Source organism: Cyprinodon variegatus, unplaced genomic scaffold, assembly GCF_000732505.1.
Source record: "Cyprinodon variegatus isolate N-32 unplaced genomic scaffold, C_variegatus-1.0 Scaffold391, whole genome shotgun sequence".
Taxonomy (NCBI): domain Eukaryota; kingdom Metazoa; phylum Chordata; class Actinopteri; order Cyprinodontiformes; family Cyprinodontidae; genus Cyprinodon; species Cyprinodon variegatus.
Window position 1 is genome coordinate 317,312 of NW_015150844.1, and position 22,026 is coordinate 339,337.

The following is a 22,026-nucleotide window of genomic DNA, read 5'->3' on the forward strand; positions in this document are numbered from 1 at the left end:
TCTATCTATCTATCTATCTATCTATCTATCTATCTATCTAGCATTGCAGCGCTGATGTTTTTAAGTAGCATGAAGGTTCATTCTAATAAACATATTCAAAGTCAGATGCAAATCAATAATTGGTCTTTAGTTGTGTTTCTTTTTTGTAAAATTGTAGATGTGTATTCTAAAATGTTGTGTGTTCTAAATTCAATTGATGAATGTTTTCAGAATGACTTATCGACTCGATTTCAACTTTTACTGTCAATTGGTCGACTTGGACAAATCCCAACTCGTTAATGCCCCAGTTCCAACACTGATTTGATTCAGACAGGTGGAGTTCTAGAACATGGAACACCTGTAGGAATTACACATCAGCTTTCAAGGTTAGATATAATTTGGTTGTTGTAGAACAGCTGTAGAAAATGACCTTATGGTATAATTCTCAAATGAACATTTGTTCCTGGTAATCAGTTCAGTTTCATACAATTGGATCTGAACAAATGAATGACAAGAAACAACTGGAGAAATTAGCATGTTAAAAAAATTTGGACCCATGGAGTATATTGATGTTCGCTTTACTATAATAGGATCTGATCACTACTTTCAGGAGCTGCTCTGACGGCCTATTTTAAGCACTCATCAGTGTAATTTGAGATACTTGCTTACTCTGGGCATCGTGATGTTTTTTACACCAGCTTAGAGCTGCATGCTTCAACCAGCCTGGTTCCTTCACACGCAGTGTGCTCATAAACTTCTTTCATCTCAAGACACCGAAGGTATGTCTCAACAAGCTGGCCCCGACCATAATGACTGCTCCTCATTATGACCACTTTAACCTCAAGCTGAATGAGGCAGTCAGCAAGGTGAAGTGAAGTGAAAATCAAACAGAGATTTCAGTACTAGGCATGTTTCATTTTTAATCCTAAACCTCTGGTATTCTTCAACAAAAATACATATTTTGGCAATCCAATAATGCAGATGTTCCCTCAAACCCCTCTTGCATTAATAACCTAAAACAGGCCAGCAGGACAACTTGCTCTCCATGATCCACTTCAGGGAAACACATTTAGTCCGCTGTGAGTGCAGCACTAATGCCTCAGCTGACAGCTCTGACTGGCCATCACGGCTCACCTAATTTGTCTGAGTTTTTTTTTTTCTTCTTTGTAAACGCTGGCTCTCATCACTCGAACAGCAGCTGATGGGATTTTTTCTGCTGCATGCCTGTTGCTGTTCTTACTTGTGTTTAGGATGTTGGCAAACGGAGTATGAGGTGTAACGTAGTAGGTAATAAATTACACACATGACATTGGACATATCTTGTATCTGCAGCTGTAGCAGATAGAAGTTTCCAATAATAATCTGGTAACTGTCAATTTATCAAAAAAAACAAACAAACAAAATTTAACATACACAAAAGGGTTTCAATGAGCATTTTGAACAAACCTATGCTTCAAATGCAGTTAAAGTAGTACAGATAGTAAACAAAGCTACTATCCTAAGCCTAGAACCATGTTTTTTTACCAGCAGCAGCAGCTGGAAGCAAAACTCCACTTAGATTAGCACAAAAGTCAGAACTTTGGAGGTTCTAATTACTTATATAAGCTGTTCTTTTTTTCCAGGTTTTCCACATTTTTGCTCCAGGTTTAAATGGCAAATTGAGGAACAAATACATAGAAAAGAAGTTTGAAAGTAGACGTGTAAAATGCTTTTCTTCATATTAAAGAAAGTCAAATAGGGTGTTAAGGAGCCATTTTGGGAACTAGAGTTAGACCGATATGTTGCCCGGCTGAGATTTTTTTGCATTTTAGCGTTTTTTTCCTGTATTGTCATACAATAAGCCGATACGTTCACAAGTTGGCTGATTTATTAGTTCATCCAGTAGCAATGCCTCAAGATAAAGTGAAGCACATGTGTTATCACTCCCTTCGTCTGCTATTCATTGATAATTTTTTGTTTGATTAGCTAATGAATGTTTATGATATATTTAAATTAAAAGCTGTGTAACATTTTCTATCAATCTGTCTTTTTTGTTATCAAAACGGTAGAAGGAAAAGCAATATCAGCTCAAAAAATCAGCAATATGCAGACTAACAGAATTGCCACCTTCGGTTCTGTTCACATCAATAAGTCACAATGTGTTTCAGAGAAATGTTTACGGGTCTAATGAGAGTAAGGCTGAATCATGTGGCCAGGAAGAGAAGTTAATTTTCAGGGATAAAAGTCAAGCCTTATGAACCTGAGAATGCTATAACAACTGCTAGGAATGCTAGTGGCAGCAAAATGGTGGTGGCTAAATTCCCTGCGAGTGGTACTGGTGCATCGTGTAATAATAACAATAATAATATTAATAATTGAATTTTATTAATCTCACACTGTAGAAATTTGCCTCTGGATTTAATCCATCTCCTTGGGGAGCAGTGGGCTGCCACTGTGCGGCATATGGGGAGCAGTTTTGAGGTTAAGGGTCTTGCTCAGGGACCCAGAGTGCTGGTTGAGGGGATCAAACCGGGTACTTGCAACCTTCTAAGAACAGAAGTGCACTGCTCTCACCACTACACTGAAAAAACAATCTAGAAATAAGTAAAAATATCTTAAATAAGTGTATTTACCCTTAATTTGAGTAGGTAAATGAGATATTTTGCCAATGGAATGAGTAGTTTTACTCTTAAAATAAGACAATTAGAAAATATGCACTTGAAATAAGACAATGCAATTGTTTTTTTCTTATTTTAAATTCAAATTGTCTTCTTCCATTGACAAAATGTTTATTTTGCCTTCTCAATCCAAAAACGATTGCACCTATTTTAAGAAAAAAGCATTTATTGAGATCTCGATTTCTTCCAGTGTAGGCCAAAACTCCCACAAATGTGGGGGAAGAATGACAAAATACTCTTCCGTTCCAACATAGGTGACACCCTCAAACACATAACCAAACTGGTTCTGAAATGGAAAAAGTAGGCAAACATTAAGCTGTTGCTTGTGGCATGTGTAACAGTTGGTTATGTGACAGGAAACCAACCCATCTAAATGATCGAATTTCTGCCAAGAAGGGTTTTCCAATATCAAGCCAGGACGATGCTATGAGCTTGTTAAGAAATATATTGACAACAATAAAACATGTTTAGATGTAATAAGCACATCCATTCCATGCTGCTTTATAATAAAGTCATACATAAAGCATTTTAAGAAACACATATGAAGTATGACAATGTCTGTTAAAATGTAGATGAGCAAATAAGGCCTTCTGTAGTACATTTATATTAATGACTACCTTCTGTAGTCATTAAATCACTATAGGTGATTTAAGACTAACCTTTAGAGTTAAAAACACAGCTGGACTTTATTATTTAAATCATTCAAGCCATTGATGATGAAAAACTCTGACTCTCATGACTTGTTTGGAAAACAAATATGTTTGCCAAAGAGTGCTTAAAACAACTTCTACATGTGAAATACGGCTGATCCAGTCATCATCTATTTTCTGACTGAAATGTGATCAAATGTTTTGAAATATGATATATATGTTGTTTTATTATGAAACTAAGTGATACTAACAACATATAACAAGATAAGATCTGGACACCTTTTTCTGTTGTCTTTAACTACTGTTTTGGTGACGGTGTACACTAATACCGTAAAGACGCCTTGTGGCACAAACATTCACAACTGCCATCTTCTGTCTCGGCCACAGACACAGAGACTCCTTTGGTCAAAAATAATACTCACCTCTTATTTGGCCAAAGTAAGCACCTCCTACAGCTTTACATTAGATATAGGTTTCAGTCCTACTGGTCACCGTCTTCTGAGCAACATGTGATCACCATGATTGTCAGCTGTTTGATGTGTTTCTCAGCTGACAGCTTTTCATGTTTCCTGAGGCATCTCCCCTGGAGTGTAACGAATGGCAGTGTTGAAAAGAACTCCGTATTCAGACATAAATCAGTCAGTTACAAGAAGGACGGAAATGGTACAAATAGTACAGAGGTGCATATCTGACCTGCACACCAATGCATGTATCTAAGAACAGATACTGTAGTGGAGCCTCCCAGCAAAAGCTCTACAAGCAAAATAAGACATCCAGCAATGCACCTTAGAGTCTTGTGACAGTGATTTATTTTACAACAAATATATTTAGCCTAAAGGTGTGATAATTTGTTTTTAAGCCATTGAATGTTCACTAACTCTTTTTATTCACATTGAAGATAATTAGCATCAGCCTTTCTGGTTGAAGCAACGTCTCTCCTGGAAAACAACGTGCCTTCTTTCAGCTTCAGTCTGAAGCTCAAGTACTCAAGACGTTCTCAGGTGTCCGTTTCAGATTTATGCCTAACTTCAGCCTTTTATAGAGATTTGATATTCCAGAAGTTATTTGTCACGTCTTTCCAAGCACCCAAAATAAATTGCTTGCTGTCTGGCAGAGGGAGGGTCAAGTCTCAGTTTTGGTTGTGACAACCTGTCATGTCATCGTGAAGGGCTGCTGCTTCTGTTGCACTTACTCTCCCTGACCAGCCATGGTCTCGGCTCTTTCAATCTTCTTTCCTAATGGAGCTTGCAGGTAGCTGGAGTTTGGATTATTCAATGAGTAAAGACTATTAGTCCAAGCTGAGAATTTTTCTTTTGCAATGTATTTGGAAAACACTGAGCAGGGGAAAGTCAGTGGAGAAGGGGAGATTTCCACTGAAGCCATTCTTTCTGGACAATGTGCAGTCTCTAAAGTAACGGGAGCTGCTGGTTTAGGCAGCTCTTCAAAGGGAAGTGCTGAACTGGACATAAGGGCCCTTGTGGAACACACAGAGCAGAGTGTAAGCGCAAGAATGGACCCACCTCTTCTTTATATGCAGAGCTGCAGCGTGAACACAGAGCTGACTGAGCCATGCACGGATTGTAAAGGACTTGTTGAGAGCTTTGAGGAATATTCTTCAGCAGATGGACTTTTTGAATCTGAACAGACCCTCGAAGAGACTGAGTGCACAGGGTTAAGCCAACTATATGATGAATGTACTCAACCCTGTGAGTGTTTTAAAGCTTGCAAGTCCCCAGAGCATTGTGCTAATCATAGCTTAGCCTCTAAAAGTACCCTTTGGTGTGAACACTTTCCAGAACACCTCCTATTATTTCAGCCATGTAAGCCCTCTGATCAACAGTCGGAGTGTACAGATTATGAGCCTGATGACTTGGAATTGACTTCTGAAAGTTTTGAAGACTTGGAAATGCCTGTTTTTGTGTCTGAACACACAGAAAACCTTGAACTGCCTGTGGATCATCTGTGTGAGAACTCTGACACTGAGCAGGACCTGCCAACAGAGGATTCAGAGCAAAGTTTAACACAAAACATTTCCAACTCAATGGAGTGTTTAACCTGCCTTACCGACGTCTCTGAAAATGATGAAAGTCAGGCTGAAGCTGAATACACAGACAATGAGGGTAATGAAGAGGATGACAGCTATGAACTTAACGAGATGGAAGTCAGCGATGAAGAATATGCCTTATCATCAAAGGACACGCCTGATGACACCTGTGAAAGCGATGTTGGTGAAGAAGAAAACTGCGAACATATTTTTACTGCTGATGTTTCCACAGACGTTGGTGAGTTCTATGAAGATGACTCTGAGGATGACCCACATCAGCATTGTGAGTATGAGGACAATGTAGAGTCCTACTTGGAGGAAGACCTGTCTTCAGATGACTCTAATTTCTTTAAGTCTTGTCTTGAAGATGGTCTACCTTCTGATCCCTCTTCCGATTCATCAGAGGAATCTGATAAAGCTGCTCAGGATGATTCATGTGATGAACAAATGCAGTGGGAATCTTTTGAAGAGAATGATGCAGAAAAAGATTCAAGTATTATCAAGACTAGCGAGGAGGAAAAGAAGAAAAGCTTCACCCTTGATGCTGTCATTGAGGATTACTTTGATTTATTTGACAGAGCATACCCCTCTGGACAGGGATTTACACAAAAGCAGCATTACATCTCCTGCTTCGACGGGGGCGATATTCACTACCACCTCCATCTTGAACAGGAGGCTCAGAAACAAAGGGTCAAAATAGCCCCAAAACTGGATGAGAAAAATTATGTGATCAAAGAGCAACAGAAGGATTTGTTCACTGAAGAGGCAACTGAATTAACAACCACAGAAAATAATGAGCAATCTAATGATTCAGAGGAGAAAGATTTGGACCAGAGAGAGTCAAACTCTTGTGTTTCGGAGAGCCAGGCTGAAGACTGGACCATAAAATCTGAATCAAGTTCAACAAAGGATGAAGATAATGACTCTGAGACCTTTGGTCTTTATCCAGAGTATTATCAGGAGTCTGAAGATGATGAGTTATGTTGTGATGATGAAGCTTGGGGATTTGATGGACAAGTTTCCGATGAGTATGATGAAGAACCCGATTTCTGCTTTGATACATGCAAAGAGGAGAGTAAGTTTGCACCCTGTGCCAAAGAAATCTCTGTTGAGGGCGATGTGTATGAAGATTCCATCTCTGCCAGTGAGAACAAAGACTTGGTTAGTGAAGCTGCATTTAAAGGAGATTTGGACATAAATTCTGACCTCCAAGACTATGAAAATGACAAATGGGACCTGGAAATGGATGTTTTTTGTTCATGTTCAGAGATGGAGCCGTATTGGGCACTTATAGATACAGAGCAAACTGGAGAATTTAGTTCCCCAGGGGTTGAGGATTACTATGCTTATCAGATTAGAAGCATTCAGTCTTCAGGTACACAACCCTTAAATGAGTTTATACCGAACATCAGCTCTACTGATAAAAACAGTAAAGGTAAAGCTGATGATGACGCTTTCAGGAATGAAAGGAAAGATGCTATTTCATCTGATAGAGACCTGGAAGATGGCGAAGTGTGGCCAGAGCGGGAGTCATCAGTTGAATTAGGAGTTAATGTTGTCAAAATAATTCCCAACAAACAAAGTTCAGAAGCTGACAATGAACTGCAAGAATTAACATCCCCTCTGGGTATTATTCACAGTGTTGTCTCAAAGCTTGAGGCCACACAAAGCAGGGATTCAGAGGAGGAGGAAGAGGAGGAAGAGAGTGATGATGAATCCATCGAGCAATGCGAATGTGAATACTGCATCCCACCAAGGCAGCAGGTAGAACACTCTTATATTTCATGATTGCTACTTTTCATTACCTTTGATAAACCCAGAACAATTTCAGACTCACCATCTAACTGTGTCATATTATGAAAGGAAGCAACTTTTGTATGTGCTTAAGGATCGCACTCTGCAATGCCAAGCTCTTGCATTAGGTCATAGGCGGCCTGTTTGGTCACACCAGCTTGTTTTTAGCAGCAGTAGTACATTGGGAATACAGAACCACCATGCACTTGTTGAAGGAGAAGATATGACATGGTGATACTTACCTTCTCCATCAGCATGGGGGCAGCTGCAGGATTCAATCTCTTGTAACCACTCACTGAAACACCAAAACACATCCAAGGATGTTTGATATCTGAAACATGTCATGCTAGGTTGCATGGTTGGTTATACTTTTGATCTTAAATTCAAATTCTTTTTGTTCACTTTCCCACATTCAGGCTTTAGTCCTCAACTTTCTGTTTCTCTGCAGGTTCCGGCAAAACCACTGCTCTCACAATCAGCATCCGATGATCCAGCAAAGATCTGCGTCGTCATTGATTTGGATGAGACACTAGTGCATAGTTCATTTAAGGTGAGCTGGCTGGTCCAAACCTCCTTCTAATGATTTAAGTCTGTTTCAATGATCTGTATTTATACAGCGCCAATTCAAAAACTTGTTATCCCAAGGCCCCTCACAGAGTCAATTAAATCAGCTCATACAGACAAAGCCAGCATTAATAATCAGGACATTACCTTGAAGAATGAACTCGTCCTGGATGAGCATATCAAGTCAGTGAACCATTGCTTGTATTGTACCATTGACCTGATTTGGTAATTCCTCAAACTCAGCATTTATCTAGCAACATTGTACAGGATAACTACCCATAACAATAAGAAACCTCCAGCAATACCAGGCTAAGAAAACAACTGGAGCTTTAACAAGTCTGAGCATGAACACTGACACTGAAAAAAAGAAAAATTCTCTGAAAGAGAAGGCAGCTTAGCTCAATAGATGACTATGTCCATGATAGAAACCCAATTGGGCAGACAAACTCAGAGCCAGTTTTTAGATTAATGAGATGAAAGACAGCACATACACGTAGTTCTGTTAAAAGCTAGAGCAAACGCTACATGTATAGCTACAAGGGAATCAGGACCAACTGAAAGGCAGGACCAGCTGTATCATCTATAACATTATGTTGTTGACAGGAGTAGCTTGGGCAATGCTCCTCCCGGTATGTTGTCCTACAGTAGGTAAAGAAATAGGCAGAGACAAAAAGCTCCTAGAAAGAACAGAGTTTTTAATTATAATGGTGAACAGCAAGCCTTTACTTTTTGTTTTGCATAAGTCAACACTTGTGTGCTGGATTAGCATGTTATGATCTGTAGAGGTTTTAATTCTTAAACGTTTGTTTGGTGTCCAAAGAAAGTCACGTGCGTTTAGGATGCAATGCGACAACAGTGAGGCAATTTCAATGTGTTACTTATTGTTTGATTGCTGTCTTGTCTTGCTTGGGTTTGTTTTTCATTGCATTTTAGATGTCAGATGAATAAATTACTGAGTAGGAGGAAGAGGTACCCAATTTCAACACGGCCATGGCCTTTAGCATACTCCTTAGGCATCTGCATGAACTCTTGTTTATTTCTACCTGCAGGCAGAGCATTGATATGGGGAAAAAGCCATCAGCCATTTGCAAATAAATAAAAAATTTTCTGACTGACTATATGTTCATGTAATTGAAATTTGCTGTGACGGCTCAGAACAGAAGGACCCAGTATTCAAGGCAAGACAGACAGTGAGAATTTCAAAAGGCGTTTAATTAAAACTGGATCTGCGGATCTGCAGTGGCAGCGGGTAGGTCTTCTTAGCAGAAGCCTCTACAGAAGAGAAGCACAGGTTAGTGATATTATGACAGAGATATTATGAACGCATGAGTCGCTAACCTGGTTTTACAGTTCAGTCCATGCTCAGAGAACGAACTTGGTTCAAGCCAGTCGGCTACCAAAAAGATGTGGCGGGTGCCTCCAGAGTGTCCCAGATGCTGTAGCACCGGAGAATAAACTAGGGTCCAAAGACAGATCAGGCAAACAGATCAGTACTGGAACAGGTAGGCACAGAGGAACATGAGTCCAAGCCAGGTAAGGCCAACAGATTAGAGAGGAGCAGGCAGGCTCAGTGGTTGAGAGGCAGAAGAGGTCAGGATCAGGTAATCAGAAACACTAAAGTAACGCTGGCCCACTCTCTTCACTGGCTCGAGAGGAATATTATTGCACTGATGAGGGGTAGAAAGCGCCTTAAATAGAGGCAGGAGCAGGTGGATCAGATGAGCAGTAATGAGAAACCGGGCAGAGTTAGCCAGGTGAATGAAATGAGTAATTAAGCGAGTCATCTGCGCCAAGATCATGACATTTGCATGCATTTATTTTTTCAAATGAATGTCACTAAATTTAAACTGGATTTAAGAGTTTGAAACTGGATGTATTGCATTTGACAATGTATTCTCTTGGTTTGAAATTTTAGCAAGTTAAATATAGCACTGGAGAATTGCAGAGTGGCATAACAAAGGCAGGACACTATACTAATTAAGCTGCCTTAACTAACTTCTAATGGCATATTAGTTTTTACAGTTAAAATTACAGTTTAAAAATGATACTTCTTAAACATTCAGTCATTTGACATTTAAATGTATGTCTTTAGTTCAAAAAATTGCTAAAATAAGTATAATGATAGAACAAACGCTAAATATGAAATTAATATTCAAAACAAAATTCTATAGCAAGTACAAAACAGGAGAGGGAAGAAATTAATACTTTTATACTTTCCTTTTTTGTCTATATATAGCATCTATAATAATATACATAACAAATTATATATAACAAATTATTAGTTGTATTAAAAAATTAAAATGATAGAATAAGTATTCATTTCAATAACAATAAACTGCATCCTCAGAAAAAACTAATTTTTTTGCAGTATACTTAAATCATCTTAATATAATGTAATAATTTGACAAATGTTTATGTATTGGCATTTTGTATCTGCCCTTTACTTACTAAGCATTATTTTTTTAAGCGTTCTTCTGACATTTATAATTTGTCTAATTTTTATTTAGTATATTGCTAAACTTTCCTACTCGCTAATATCACCTAAATTATCCGGGCAAGAGGAAGAATATATATTAAGAAGTCACCAGTTTTTCACACGGCAAAATAAAACAATTATGATAAACTTAAATAATAACACTAAAGCTTGAACATACATAATAGGGCAGGTAATCGGCACACATTAAAATGTGCATAAGAAAATGCAAGTGTCATACAAAAAGTCTCCAGCTTCAAGTTTGAACTGGTGATTACAGCTGCGATGCAAAGATGCTAAACAGCAGATCCACCATGTTGTTTACAGCTTACTATGATCCCATTATGGAGAAACAAGGAACAAGGAAAAAATATTTTTTATTTTTTTATTCATTGTATATGATTAAGGTTCTTTTATATGAATTAAATGCAGAATTCATTGTTTTTGTCAGGGGTTCCCAAAGTAGAGGTTGGGACTCCCCCAGGGGGTCACATGATAATTTTTACAATCATTGTCATGTGATCTTTGTTGTATTAGGAGGGCTAGAATGTATGATGAATTACATAAATGGGAGGATCCCATCCATTGCATACTATATTCTATAACTGTATTTATATGGGCTCAAATTACAGTAAATCTACTATTACATTATAAATTATTAGTAAATTAAATCAATAAATAATAAAATTATTAATAATACATTTAAAATGATCAAATGTCCTTTTGAAAGGGTATTTAAAAAGAATATAATTACTCTGTCTGCCTGCCTGCCTGCCTGCCCATCCGTCTGTCTGCTCGTCTGTCCGTTTTAATATGTTTATGTATATATAAATATGAATGTCAGAAAGAATAAAGCACTTATATATATATATATATATATATATATATATATATATATATATATATATATATATATATATATATATATATATTATTTTATTCCTCTCTGCTGTTTGTTTTATTACATTTAATTCCTTTAATGGTAGCAGGCAGAGGAGGAAGTTGTCAATTCTAAAAGGTGCGGTCTCTTGTATCGTGATAAAGTGTGTAATGAAACCCACGTGGTTTAAGCCCTTCTCATGTCACAGACTGTCCTTACAGGTTGTCACTGGATATGGCTATGAGCTATGTGTAAACAAGATCAAGCTCTATAAACTCCATTTCGTATGTAAAACAGATACTAAAATTCAGTTGAACATCGCACTGTCTACGAGTTTGGTTGCAGATTAAGAACTGAAAGTAGCCAACTGTGATGAAAATGATTGAATCTACTTTAATAAAGGTGGATTTTTTATATTTATTCTCTGAGTTATAAATAGATTTCCCATTTAAAAAAGAGAAAGTAAAATTATATTTAGCTGTTTTTGTTACTAGGGAGTAAAATCATGCAACATTGCGAGTGCACACAAAAATATGGTGTTAATAAAAAGGAAATAACATTTCATACAATACTTTATAACAAAAAAAATAAATCAAACAAATTAAAAATCAACAAATTTGTTAAATTAAAGTTACACAATTAAAAACATAGCACACCTTTGAGCAGGGGAAATTATATTAATTGAAAAAGTATTCAATTTAATTCTGTAATTCTGTAAAAGTTTAAAAAACAATCCACTGGACTTGGTTTCCAAGGTTTGAAACCTTGGAAACCAAGACCAGTGGATGGTTTATTAAACTTTTACAGAATGACTATGACCTGGATGACAGAGAATCTTCACCAGCATATTAAATTTAATGAGTATTTAAAGTAAATTGACTTAAAATGAAAAGCTATGTCATGCACTAAACCACTTGTATGTACAAATGTATAAAATGAATCTAATACAGTTACTGTAACGTATAATATTATAATAATTATTATAATCAAATAAGAAATTAAGTCAAACAATCATCCAAGGCATAATCTCAAAACAAAAATAAACAAAACAAAGGAATTAAATGTTGTAAAACAGCCGAATATGTGTACGACTTTCTTTTTACTGTAAAATGTAAAATGATTATAAATTTTGTTATAGTCTATATAAACAAAATCATTGCATGAAAAAAGCAAACAAATTAATAAATGATAAAATAACTAATATAAACCTGCAGCATAATAAATGTTCCCAATTTAAACCCTTGCCAAGTCATAGGCACTCCTGAAGCGTGTCACTCTATCTTGCTATTAGGTGTTTGTAGAGAAGGTCAGACTCCACCGAGCTCGCATTCAACAGAAGAGATATATTTAAACTCATTATTGCTTTGACACAGTTACTGAGAAAAGCACCAGGTGGCACAGCAAAGGAGTTGGTAGCAGACAGCTGCTTAAAAAAACAACCAAAAAAAAAACATTTCTAGCTGTTAGAAATACTTTTTTATATGATCATATAAAGAACCATAGGTAATAAGTGATGCATTTTAACTGACCCTAATTGAATAACAGAGGCTAGAGAAAAGGTGCGAAGATATACAAAGCAGGTGCTGGTTACATAGATTTTAGAGTGTATTAAGAGACAGAGAGGTCGGTTATTTCTTCCCACCAACACAGCTGTGTATATCAGTTACTGCTTCAGTCATCCTTTTTAAAGGAACACATTGGCAGGACGAGAGAATGGGGTTGTGAAGTTTTCGATTGCTTTCTGCAGAAATCAAACTCACTCTTTATGTCAGCATTAGGGTTTGAATTTAAGTCATAAATGCAAGAACTACCATGAACAGGGTTGGAGAAATAACTCCCAATTAAAGCTGTGTCCGTTTCGGCTCTTCTTCGTTAATAAACACCTCAAAAGCTACTTAAATGTCTTTAAAGGGACTAGATAATTACTGTTTGTGATCATACTACATTGTGCATACCCTCTGTCTGCACTATTGAAGGTTTACTTACTGTACCTGAGCCTGTTAGTTGTTTGGAAGGGCTGACTGACATTCATGATATACTCTCTTGAAATATGTTGCAAAAATAGTTTTAGTTCTCTGTAATTGGGACTGATACATTTGCAAATGTAAGTGCAAAGTCATTATTTTTTATTCAAAGAAAGCAACAAAAGCAGAAACCTGAGTTATTTGCAATAATTTTACATTGGTCTATCTCCTTATGACACAGAAAGATTTGATTTATGCGTACACAAGCCAGAAAACCATTGCAGAAAATATTTTTAAAACAAATATGCTGCACTTTCATTTTGCAGAATAATTACATGCAATCATTTCAAGCAAAGCTGAACCAACCAAACATAGTATCCAGTTTAAAACACTAAAACTAATTATTTCCGCATGACCTCACAACACCACAAATATAGCACATGCTTGAAGTGATTTAACATTTGAGAAGTGCAATTCAAATACTGAGAATTCACACAGTCAATCTTTTATTTTTTTTAGCCTAGCAATTTTGTATCACTGGTGTTTTACTGATTTATAAGCAAGGCTTAAATGGCTTCAATATTACTTGAAGAAAATAAATTGTCATTTGTAATGTTTTATTACACCATTTAAAATTCTTTATGAATCAATTCACATTATTTTCACATTGTTTTTTAATGATGTTGCTTATTTTTCTTTTCCACCAGCCTTTAAGCAATGCAGATTTTATCATTCCAGTGGAAATTGAAGGGGTTGTTCATCAGGTAGGAACTTGAATCATTCTATGCTGTTTTAAAAGTTACCATTAACCATTCATTATTAGAAAAAAATAGAGCTTAAAACTGAAAAATGAATACTGATCAAAGTCTATTTTTATTGCAACCCCAAAAACATGAATTTGGCTTAAAAACCTGCTGTTTTATTAGCTCAAGTATTAGGAAATACAGCATAAAAGTCTCTGTCCTATTGGCCTGGCAGGGCTGCAGCTCTTTATATTGATGGCCCCAAGGAGTAGGTTCCTATTTCAGTGTCTCGATAAAATAAGGAGAGCCTGCGACACTTCTCAGAAATACTGGCCATCAATCTCAATATGTATCACATATTATACCCAGCTCATCAGGGCTCAGTGGCAGGGACATCACTCTACAGGCCTTAAATGCCAACTGTAGTCTGTTGTGCTTGTTTCTTCTAGAAGAGAAAGACCTTATTAAAACATGATAATAATTGGGCCTGGGTCTGTTTCAAGTACTCCAGGATTGGCTTGTAAAAGTGGGGAAAGCCAATTCTGGATGACTTGGTTCAGAAACAAGGCTGCCAGCATCATGGTAGAATTAGATCAAAGGATAAGAGATTAAAAAAAGAAATTAAGAGATCCAATCAACAGCTCACATGGCATAACAATAAGTCTGTTGCATGTTTGTAAAATAGAACAGATTCCAAATTTCAAGGGAATCTCACACAGATGTTCTTTATGTGTCTATGTCCAGGTGCACGTACTGAAGAGACCCCATGTTGATGAGTTCCTCAGCAGAATGGGGGAGATGTTCGAATGTGTTTTGTTCACAGCAAGCTTATCCAAGGTTTGCTCACCTACTCCTCCAGAGATTACTGTCATGCTGGAAACAATATAGTCTTTCGCCGCTAATTAAGAAAAAAAAAAAAGACAAATGTCTCTGGGTTACATCACGGAGTATTTATGTTTTTACTAAAAGAATATCTTTAAATTGCCTTTTTATTTGACTCTTTACAAATAAAACATTATGTGATGAGCAGACAGACACCTAAGTAGTAAAGCACTGATGCATCTATAAGCCTAAAAGTAAGTGACTAAGTAATGTTTATATATATGGCACCTTTCACAGACATAGAGGTCACAAAGTGCTTCACAAAATTAAAATACAAATAAAATACATTTACAGTCACAAAAGACATGATCATAAAACAACCCTTATTCTACTGGAATTAAAATGCTTTCTTAAAAAAAAAGATTTTCAGTTCACTCTTAAAAACATCAACAGAATCAAGTAAGCGCAACAAACCTATTAATAAGTAAAATAAAAAATAACCTCTGTTTTTTCTGAACTGATTTCAGGTCTGAAGTTCCCACACTGTTCGTCAAGCGCGTCCATGTCATATAGGTCTGACCTAGCAAACAATCAAAGCGTCTTATTCAAAATGAATTTTGCAGAGACGCTGGAGTACAGTAACCAGCATCCAGCTCAACTCAGACAGCAATAGAAACTCTATGTAGGGTGAAAAAAAAAAAAAAAAAACCTTGTCAAGTATGAGTGCAAGCTACATGAACAAGCAGTTTATTGTGCCACATGTGTTTTGGCCAAATGTCGCAGAATCATTAGAAAACTCTGTAATGCTTCTTTAAATTGAGGTCTACTTGAAGACCTTTTTTGTTGAATTAGGTTTCGACTTTCACCTATATATCTATACTTATGTATCTATTTACAATTCCTTTTTTCTGGCAAAATTGCCTTTCTGTCAGAAGTGGTTGCATGTCTTAATATGGAAGTTTATTGCATTGACCAAAATAAAAAAAAATCAGACTGCTTATCTCATAATTACAAGTTTACTATCTCGTAATTATGAGAAAAGATCTCGTAATTACGAGATCTTGGGATTACTACTTGTGGAGCAAGCATGCAGCCATATGGCCATACGCAAAAATCCATCAACAGCTCCATAAAAACAGTTTCCGTATAGATTTTGTTTTTCATATGAATCGACATGCCACATAAAGTTGGGACCTGGTCGTTTTAAACAATTCTGAAGCCTCAGCTGTACTCCTTGCAGATCTAGGATTTTGAGAAGGTATCGGCGGACAGTTATTTGGGACACCACCAAGCCAGCAGCTGGTTCCGTTAGGTTATATCCAAGTAAGTAGGTATGACGTCATCCGCACATGCGGACTGGAGTCGTAACAGGAAGCCCGGGCAACAGGCGGCTACGCTCTACCCCTTCTTTTCATTCGGCTAGCTAATCTGAATCGTTCAATTCCATTTCGAGAGCAAGATCATCTGTGGTAGCAGCACTAGACATCTTCCAGGCATGTGAAGAAAACTAGCAGCAGTTCAGCAGACAGGATGAATGAATGGTAGCCATATAAATATAAAAAAAATAACCGCGGATGCCTGGGGGACAGTGATTCCCCTACATGTTATGAATGCTGGAGTACCATAAAGAATAAATTATGAACAGTTTAGTTTGTGCCTTCAAGTCGTTGCCCATAGGAGGACGTTACCTGGATATAACCTAACGGAATATCTTCAGAACAGCTCCAAATAACACAAAACTCATATGGGTGAGTAGAACACGATGTAATAACATAAAATCAAGGGCCAAATATTAAAAAAACGGCATTCCCCTTTAACATTTGTGCCACAATTTTTGCAGATTACTCAGAACATGACCACTTAATGCAGGGACTGAAAAAAATCTGCACATTCATTTTTGCGACCATTATCATGAATCCTCAACGATCAGCCCCTCGCAACGTAGAGTTGGAGTGAAATGACAAACTGTATGCTAATAATACTGCATTGGAAATTAAATCANGCAGTGAAATAGCTCACGTTTTTATACACGCAAACCTTTGATAGATCCGGCCCTAAGTAGTAAAGCACTGATGCTTATAAGTAAGTAATGTTTATTTATATGGCACCTTTAACAGACATAGAGGTCACAAAGTGCTTCATAAAATTAAAATACAAATAAAATACATTTACAGTCACAGAAGTTATGGTTATAAAACTACCCTAAATGTACTGGAATTAAAATGCTTTCTTAAACAAATAGGTTTTAAGTTCACTATTAAAAACATCAACAGAATCAAGTAAGCGCAAGGAACCTATTAATAAATAAATTTAGAACCTATTTTCCTGAACTGATTTCAGGTCTGAAATCGCGCTGTTTGTCAAATTGGTCTGACCTAGCAAACAATCACAGCGTTATATTAGGGTGACCACATTTGGGTTTCTCAAAAGGAGGACATTTGGGGGAGCGACCGAACCGGCCCGGTGATGGCATCCTTTCCCCCACCTTGCCAAAAATATAAAAAGGCTTGAAATGAAATAAAAATGAGTGTGCCCCATCTGGCTTAAGTAGTGGAACGGTTTGACATAGATTTGGAGTCAGTGGGTCACATGATCTGGAAACTATTAAAGAAATATCAATTATTTTTCTAATAACAACTGCTTAAAAATATACAAAGGCCTAAAATTGAATAAAAATTTGTTTTTCCCATCTAATGTAATAAATGTAAGCTAATGTAGTAAAACTATTTCACAAAGAATTTCAGTCAGTAGGTCACATGACTTGGAAGCTATTGAAGAAAAGTCCCAACTCTTGTCTTTAAAAATATCTTAAAAATTAAAAATATCTTAAAATTGCATAAAAGCAACTGTGCTTGACATATGTTATCTATTCGCATGATTTTATAATAGTTCCGTCTTAGCTGGTTTAGATAAGGAATTTTTTGATTTTTGTTTCTCAAGAGAGCTTGGTACAAAGATTAGTTGACAGTCCCTAACTGCACCACCGCGTGTAGGAGGAGGGAGCAGCTCAGAGATGCCGGCCGAAGTCGAAGTCCCTCAGTCGAATTAGCCGTTTGCTAGATCCTGCTGACTCCGCGGAGCTTGAATATCCAATATCCAACTTCAAACCAACTTCACCACGGTGCTGACAACTCGGTTCTGCTGCATTGTATCCCAAACGATTTGGAAATTTCCCCCGGACATTTTTTTTAGATATGAAAAGTAGGACATGTCCGCAAAAAGAGGACGTCTGGTCACACTAGTTATATTCCTGATGGATTTTGTAGATACGGTGGAGTGACCAGCATCCAGCTCAACGTAGACAGAAATAGAAACTCCACGTAGGGTGAAAAAATAATATATAAATATTTATGTATCTATTAACAGTTCCTTTTTTTTTGGCAAATTTGCCTTTTTGTCAGGAATGGTTGCATGACTTAACATTTGCGCCACTATCTTTGCAGATTACTCAAAACATGACCACTTAATACAGGCACTAAAGAAAATCTGCACATTAATTTCTGCGGGCCTTATCATGAATCCTCAACGATCAGCCCCTCGCAACGTAGAGTTACAGAAACTGTATGCTAATAATACTGCATTGGAAATTAAATCACCAAACACCAAAATGCAGACATGGTTATGTGGAGACAGAGAGAGACTAAAACATCAGAATATTTCTCACTATATAAAGTATTCTGTTGACGCAGCTTTTAAAGAAAACTTTTGTGCAATGGACTAAAACTTTTGGTGAAATATCAGCAGATATTACATCAGTATGAACGCTACCAGACCTGCAGTGTGTTCAAGTAGTACCCTAAGAATTACTGGCTTGTTCTACAAAGAATTGTCTTAACAGCCATTTATTCTCTTCCACTGCAGTATGCAGATCCTGTGTCTGACCTGTTGGATAAAGGTGGAGCTTTCCAAAGTCGGCTCTTTCGAGAGGCGTGTGTCTACCACAAAGGGAACTATGTTAAAGATCTTAGTCGTTTGGGGAGAGACCTTAAAAGGGTCATCATTATAGACAACTCCCCAGCCTCCTACATCTTCCATCCAGACAACGCGGTACGTTATATATACATGATGTAGCCTGTAAATTTCAAACGCTAAGTATTCCTACTTGCTAAAATGACCTTCTCATTCCTTTCTTTCTCACAACTTTAAACATTCAGGTTCCCGTCGTCTCCTGGTTTGACGACATGTCGGACACTGAGCTTCTGGATCTTATCCCGTTCTTTGAGAGCCTCAGCAAAGTTGATGACATCTATGATGTCCTGAAGAAGCAGAGGACTTCAAGTTAACAGAGGCAGGATATTTGGATGCAAAGATCACCAGCGAATGACAATATGGGGCCATGGAGGCTGGTGAGCCGCAGGCTCCATCGTGCTTCCTTTAACAAGGACCATGCTTAAAAAACATTTAAAAAAAGATATGTTTTATCTAAACTCATAATCCTACAGCATGTTGGATAAATCCATCCATTACATTGGAATGCTTGAGACTTACCATGAGATAACATGGCCTCTGTAGATAACTTGAGAGCACTATGTGTGTGTGTTGTTATTATGTGACAGCTGTGACCTTTGTAAGTGTGCGGCAAAACTAGATTGTGTGAACAGTTGCGCAGCCCACTACAAATAGTACTTGACAAATGAACTACCATTAGTCATTTTAATGTCAGTATAATGTAGCATTTGTACAATGGTTTCATTAAAAGTATGACACAGAAAATAACACATCAAAGAAAGGTTTTTTTTGTATTCCCTTTAATATAATTGATACCAATATCTGAATACATCTGCAGCTGATGAAGTTTACTTCTGTATTTAAAGGCAAAAACTTTTTTTAATGCATGATCTGATGTGTACAAAAAAGTTATAAACCCAGCTGTTTATTTATTTACTGTTTGCTTTTGAACATACCTTTTTACTGTTTATGTGCTAGAGAAAATAAAAGAAGTAAAACCCTAGGTTACTGAAATAAACTAAGAAAAGAGCTGTTTTATTGTGTAATGCACAGAACAAAAAATATATTCAACTGAATAATAATTTTTCTGTGATATCGTGACCATGTGACCCTTCGTCTGTGTGCAGTCTGTGAATAAATTAACTGTTTAGTAGTTATGGATAGTATCCTGTCTCCAGTGACAGCAGTCATAACCATCTGTGGATATCTCAGTCTCTGCAGATGCAGACCTAAATTATCATTGGAGAGTCAAGCTAACAGCTTACTTTTATACTGATTACTTTGAATAACTGTTTGCTTTACTTTAAGATGTTTGCTTTATTCTGGGCCAGTAATTTGAAGAGCAACGGTAGTTATGTCTAGCCTCGTGAGACCATCCTGATCTCGCGAGCTTTCAAGGTTTCACTCGCTAATCAGTGTGGAGACTCTCCGTTGAAGAAAATTTGGAGCCGTTCACCAAACTAACGTCCAATCAGCGTTGGCTTTGAGGCGGGTTGAGGTGTGACGCAACGAGAAGCGCGACAGTTCAGTCTAAAGAACATGGCGGCTTCAGCCGATGAAACTAGCATTAGCGTGGCTATCAAGCAAGTTTTATCGGAATTACAGAGTATTTCTTTACTGAAAGAAGAGCAAAACACTGCTCTGGAGGCTTTTCTCAGAGGAAAAGATGTTTTTGCTCTTCTCCCGACTGGTTTCGGCAAGAGTTTGATCTTTACCGCAACCACCCAGGGTTGTCATTGAATATATTATTATTGCACAAAATAAGCAGTTTGTTTATTGTTTTCCATAATTTCAGTTTAGAAAATCAAGGAGAAATTATCAAAGAGATTGAACCCTACTAGATAACATCTTAAAAATGGCAGAAGTTTAGCTTTTTATTGATGACAGCAGTAATTTCTACCCACAGATGTTATATAAAGTGTATAACTCAGAATCAATTCAATTCCAGTTTATTTAAGCAGCACAGAAACTAAAACAACAAATGTTTTACTTAAAGCACTTTACAAAAAGGAAAAGTCAAAACGTATATACAGAAATATATAGTCCATTCAGCCATCGAACAGAACTTTCAATCTATAATGACTCTTCAGAAAAAAACATTTAATTTACCTTTGGGATTTTAATACAGAACAAAAAATATAATAAAAATATTATATTTCCATATTTTGACGAGTAAAAATGATGTCATTCTTATATGAACCATAGCTGTAACCTTGCTACTCTTACCCAGGGAGTGTTCTATCTTTCTAATTAGTAGTTTGTTCCTATTTTTACATTACTTCACAAATAAATGCTCTTAACTTGTTTCTTATTTTTCAGCTCTTAGTTTCTTTCTACTGTAAATAGCTCTTAGCTCTAAACTATAGAATTATTCACAATAAGGGATTTTTTTTCTTGACATTATTTAGAGGTGCAGTTAGTACATTTTAAACATCATTTATCTTTCCTGGATCACATGAACCAAACCACAAACATGTCTTTAATTATCCCAGTCATCTAGCTGTTTATTGAATATACATTTTTTTGTTAGACTTAAACCAGTTGCAGTTAAATCACTCCACCAAACAGCAGTATTTACAGGTTTTTTTTCAGCTTCTACATTAACAAAAGATTCACTTTGAACAATCAACCATGCCTATTTTAAGCTTCTTTTTCACCGCTTTCAAACAATAAACATCAATAATACATTATTAAAGCAGGCATATCAATATATTAGAGGAGTGCAGTTTCTGCCTTTCTGTCAGGGATTCCCTGTGAACAAAAAATAGAGAAATGTTAGATTTTGAAAGGAAATGTGTTATAAATCCAAACTATATACATGAGAAACCTTAACGATTGCATACATGTGCGATTTTGAAAAGGTTCTGACATATGAAGTTATGAAATTATATTTCACACTGCAAAAACGATCTAGAAATAAGTAAAAGTTTCTTAAATTAAGTGTATTTACCCTTAATTTCAGTCGGTAAATAAGATGATCTGCCAATGGAATTAGTATGTTTACTCTTAAAATAAGATAATTAGAAAATATGCACTTGAAATAAGAGACTGCAATTATTTTTCTTATTTTAAATGTAATTTGTCTTTTTCCATTGGCAAAATGTCTCACTTACCTCCTCAATTCAAGACAAAATGCACTTATTTTAAGAAAGTGGATTAAATAGCAAAAACTCAACAAAGGCACCCCAACGTAACAATAATATATTTATATCCTCTTTCACTTAAGTTGTTTTTAACAGTTCTTTGATCTTATAAACATCACATTATAACATTACAGGGTCAAATTGTTTACTTTTCAGCTTTAGTGATGATTGGAAAATCTGAATGTTTCTGTATTTGTAAAAAAAAAATGCTACTTTATAATCAATAAAAAATTATGTAAAACATACAGTACATTATGTTCACATTTCGCAAAAGTCGAAACAATAATTCCGTTCTTAGGCTTGAATCAGAACTGCTGATATTTTTATTTATATTAATGTAACTTATATGAGAGCTTAAATGTATT

At 36.5% G+C, this 22,026-nt stretch overlaps 2 protein-coding genes across 17 annotated transcripts in view; one reads left to right on the forward strand and one right to left on the reverse strand.

The window, feature by feature from the left end:
- Positions 1-4,485: 4,485 nt before the first annotated feature.
- Positions 4,486-19,514, forward strand: LOC107092710 (dentin sialophosphoprotein-like). The gene is made up of 6 exons (XM_015387319.1): positions 4,486-7,094; positions 7,573-7,674; positions 13,713-13,769; positions 14,493-14,585; positions 18,432-18,617; positions 18,725-19,514. Exons 1-6 carry the CDS (start codon positions 4,605-4,607, stop codon positions 18,851-18,853), a joined length of 3,057 nt encoding a protein of 1,018 aa, XP_015242805.1. The 5' UTR covers positions 4,486-4,604; the 3' UTR covers positions 18,854-19,514.
- A 951-nt stretch (positions 19,515-20,465) lies between these two features.
- LOC107092720 (obscurin-like protein 1) overlaps positions 20,466-22,026 on the reverse strand; it is a 59,060-nt gene continuing 57,499 nt past the window's right edge. For 10 of the 16 annotated variants that reach the window (XM_015387335.1, XM_015387331.1, XM_015387334.1 and 7 more), the window contains one exon: positions 20,467-21,269. In XM_015387335.1, coding sequence (XP_015242821.1) covers positions 21,259-21,269 — 11 coding nt within the window. In that variant the 3' untranslated portion in view covers positions 20,467-21,258. Of the gene's footprint in view, positions 21,270-22,026 lie in introns of all 16 variants that reach the window. The other 6 variants (XM_015387343.1, XM_015387342.1, XM_015387341.1 and 3 more) reach the window with 3 other exon arrangements.

Bases quoted from the DNA above. Each gene is read 5' to 3' on its own strand.
- LOC107092710 (XM_015387319.1), top strand. From the start codon at position 4,605: ATGTATTTGGAAAACACTGAGCAGGGGAAAGTCAGTGGAGAAGGGGAG. The intron at 7,095-7,572 runs GTAGAACACTCT...GTTTCTCTGCAG, and splicing joins GCATCCCACCAAGGCAGCAG to GTTCCGGCAAAACCACTGCT. The intron at 13,770-14,492 runs GTAGGAACTTGA...GTCTATGTCCAG, and splicing joins TTGAAGGGGTTGTTCATCAG to GTGCACGTACTGAAGAGACC.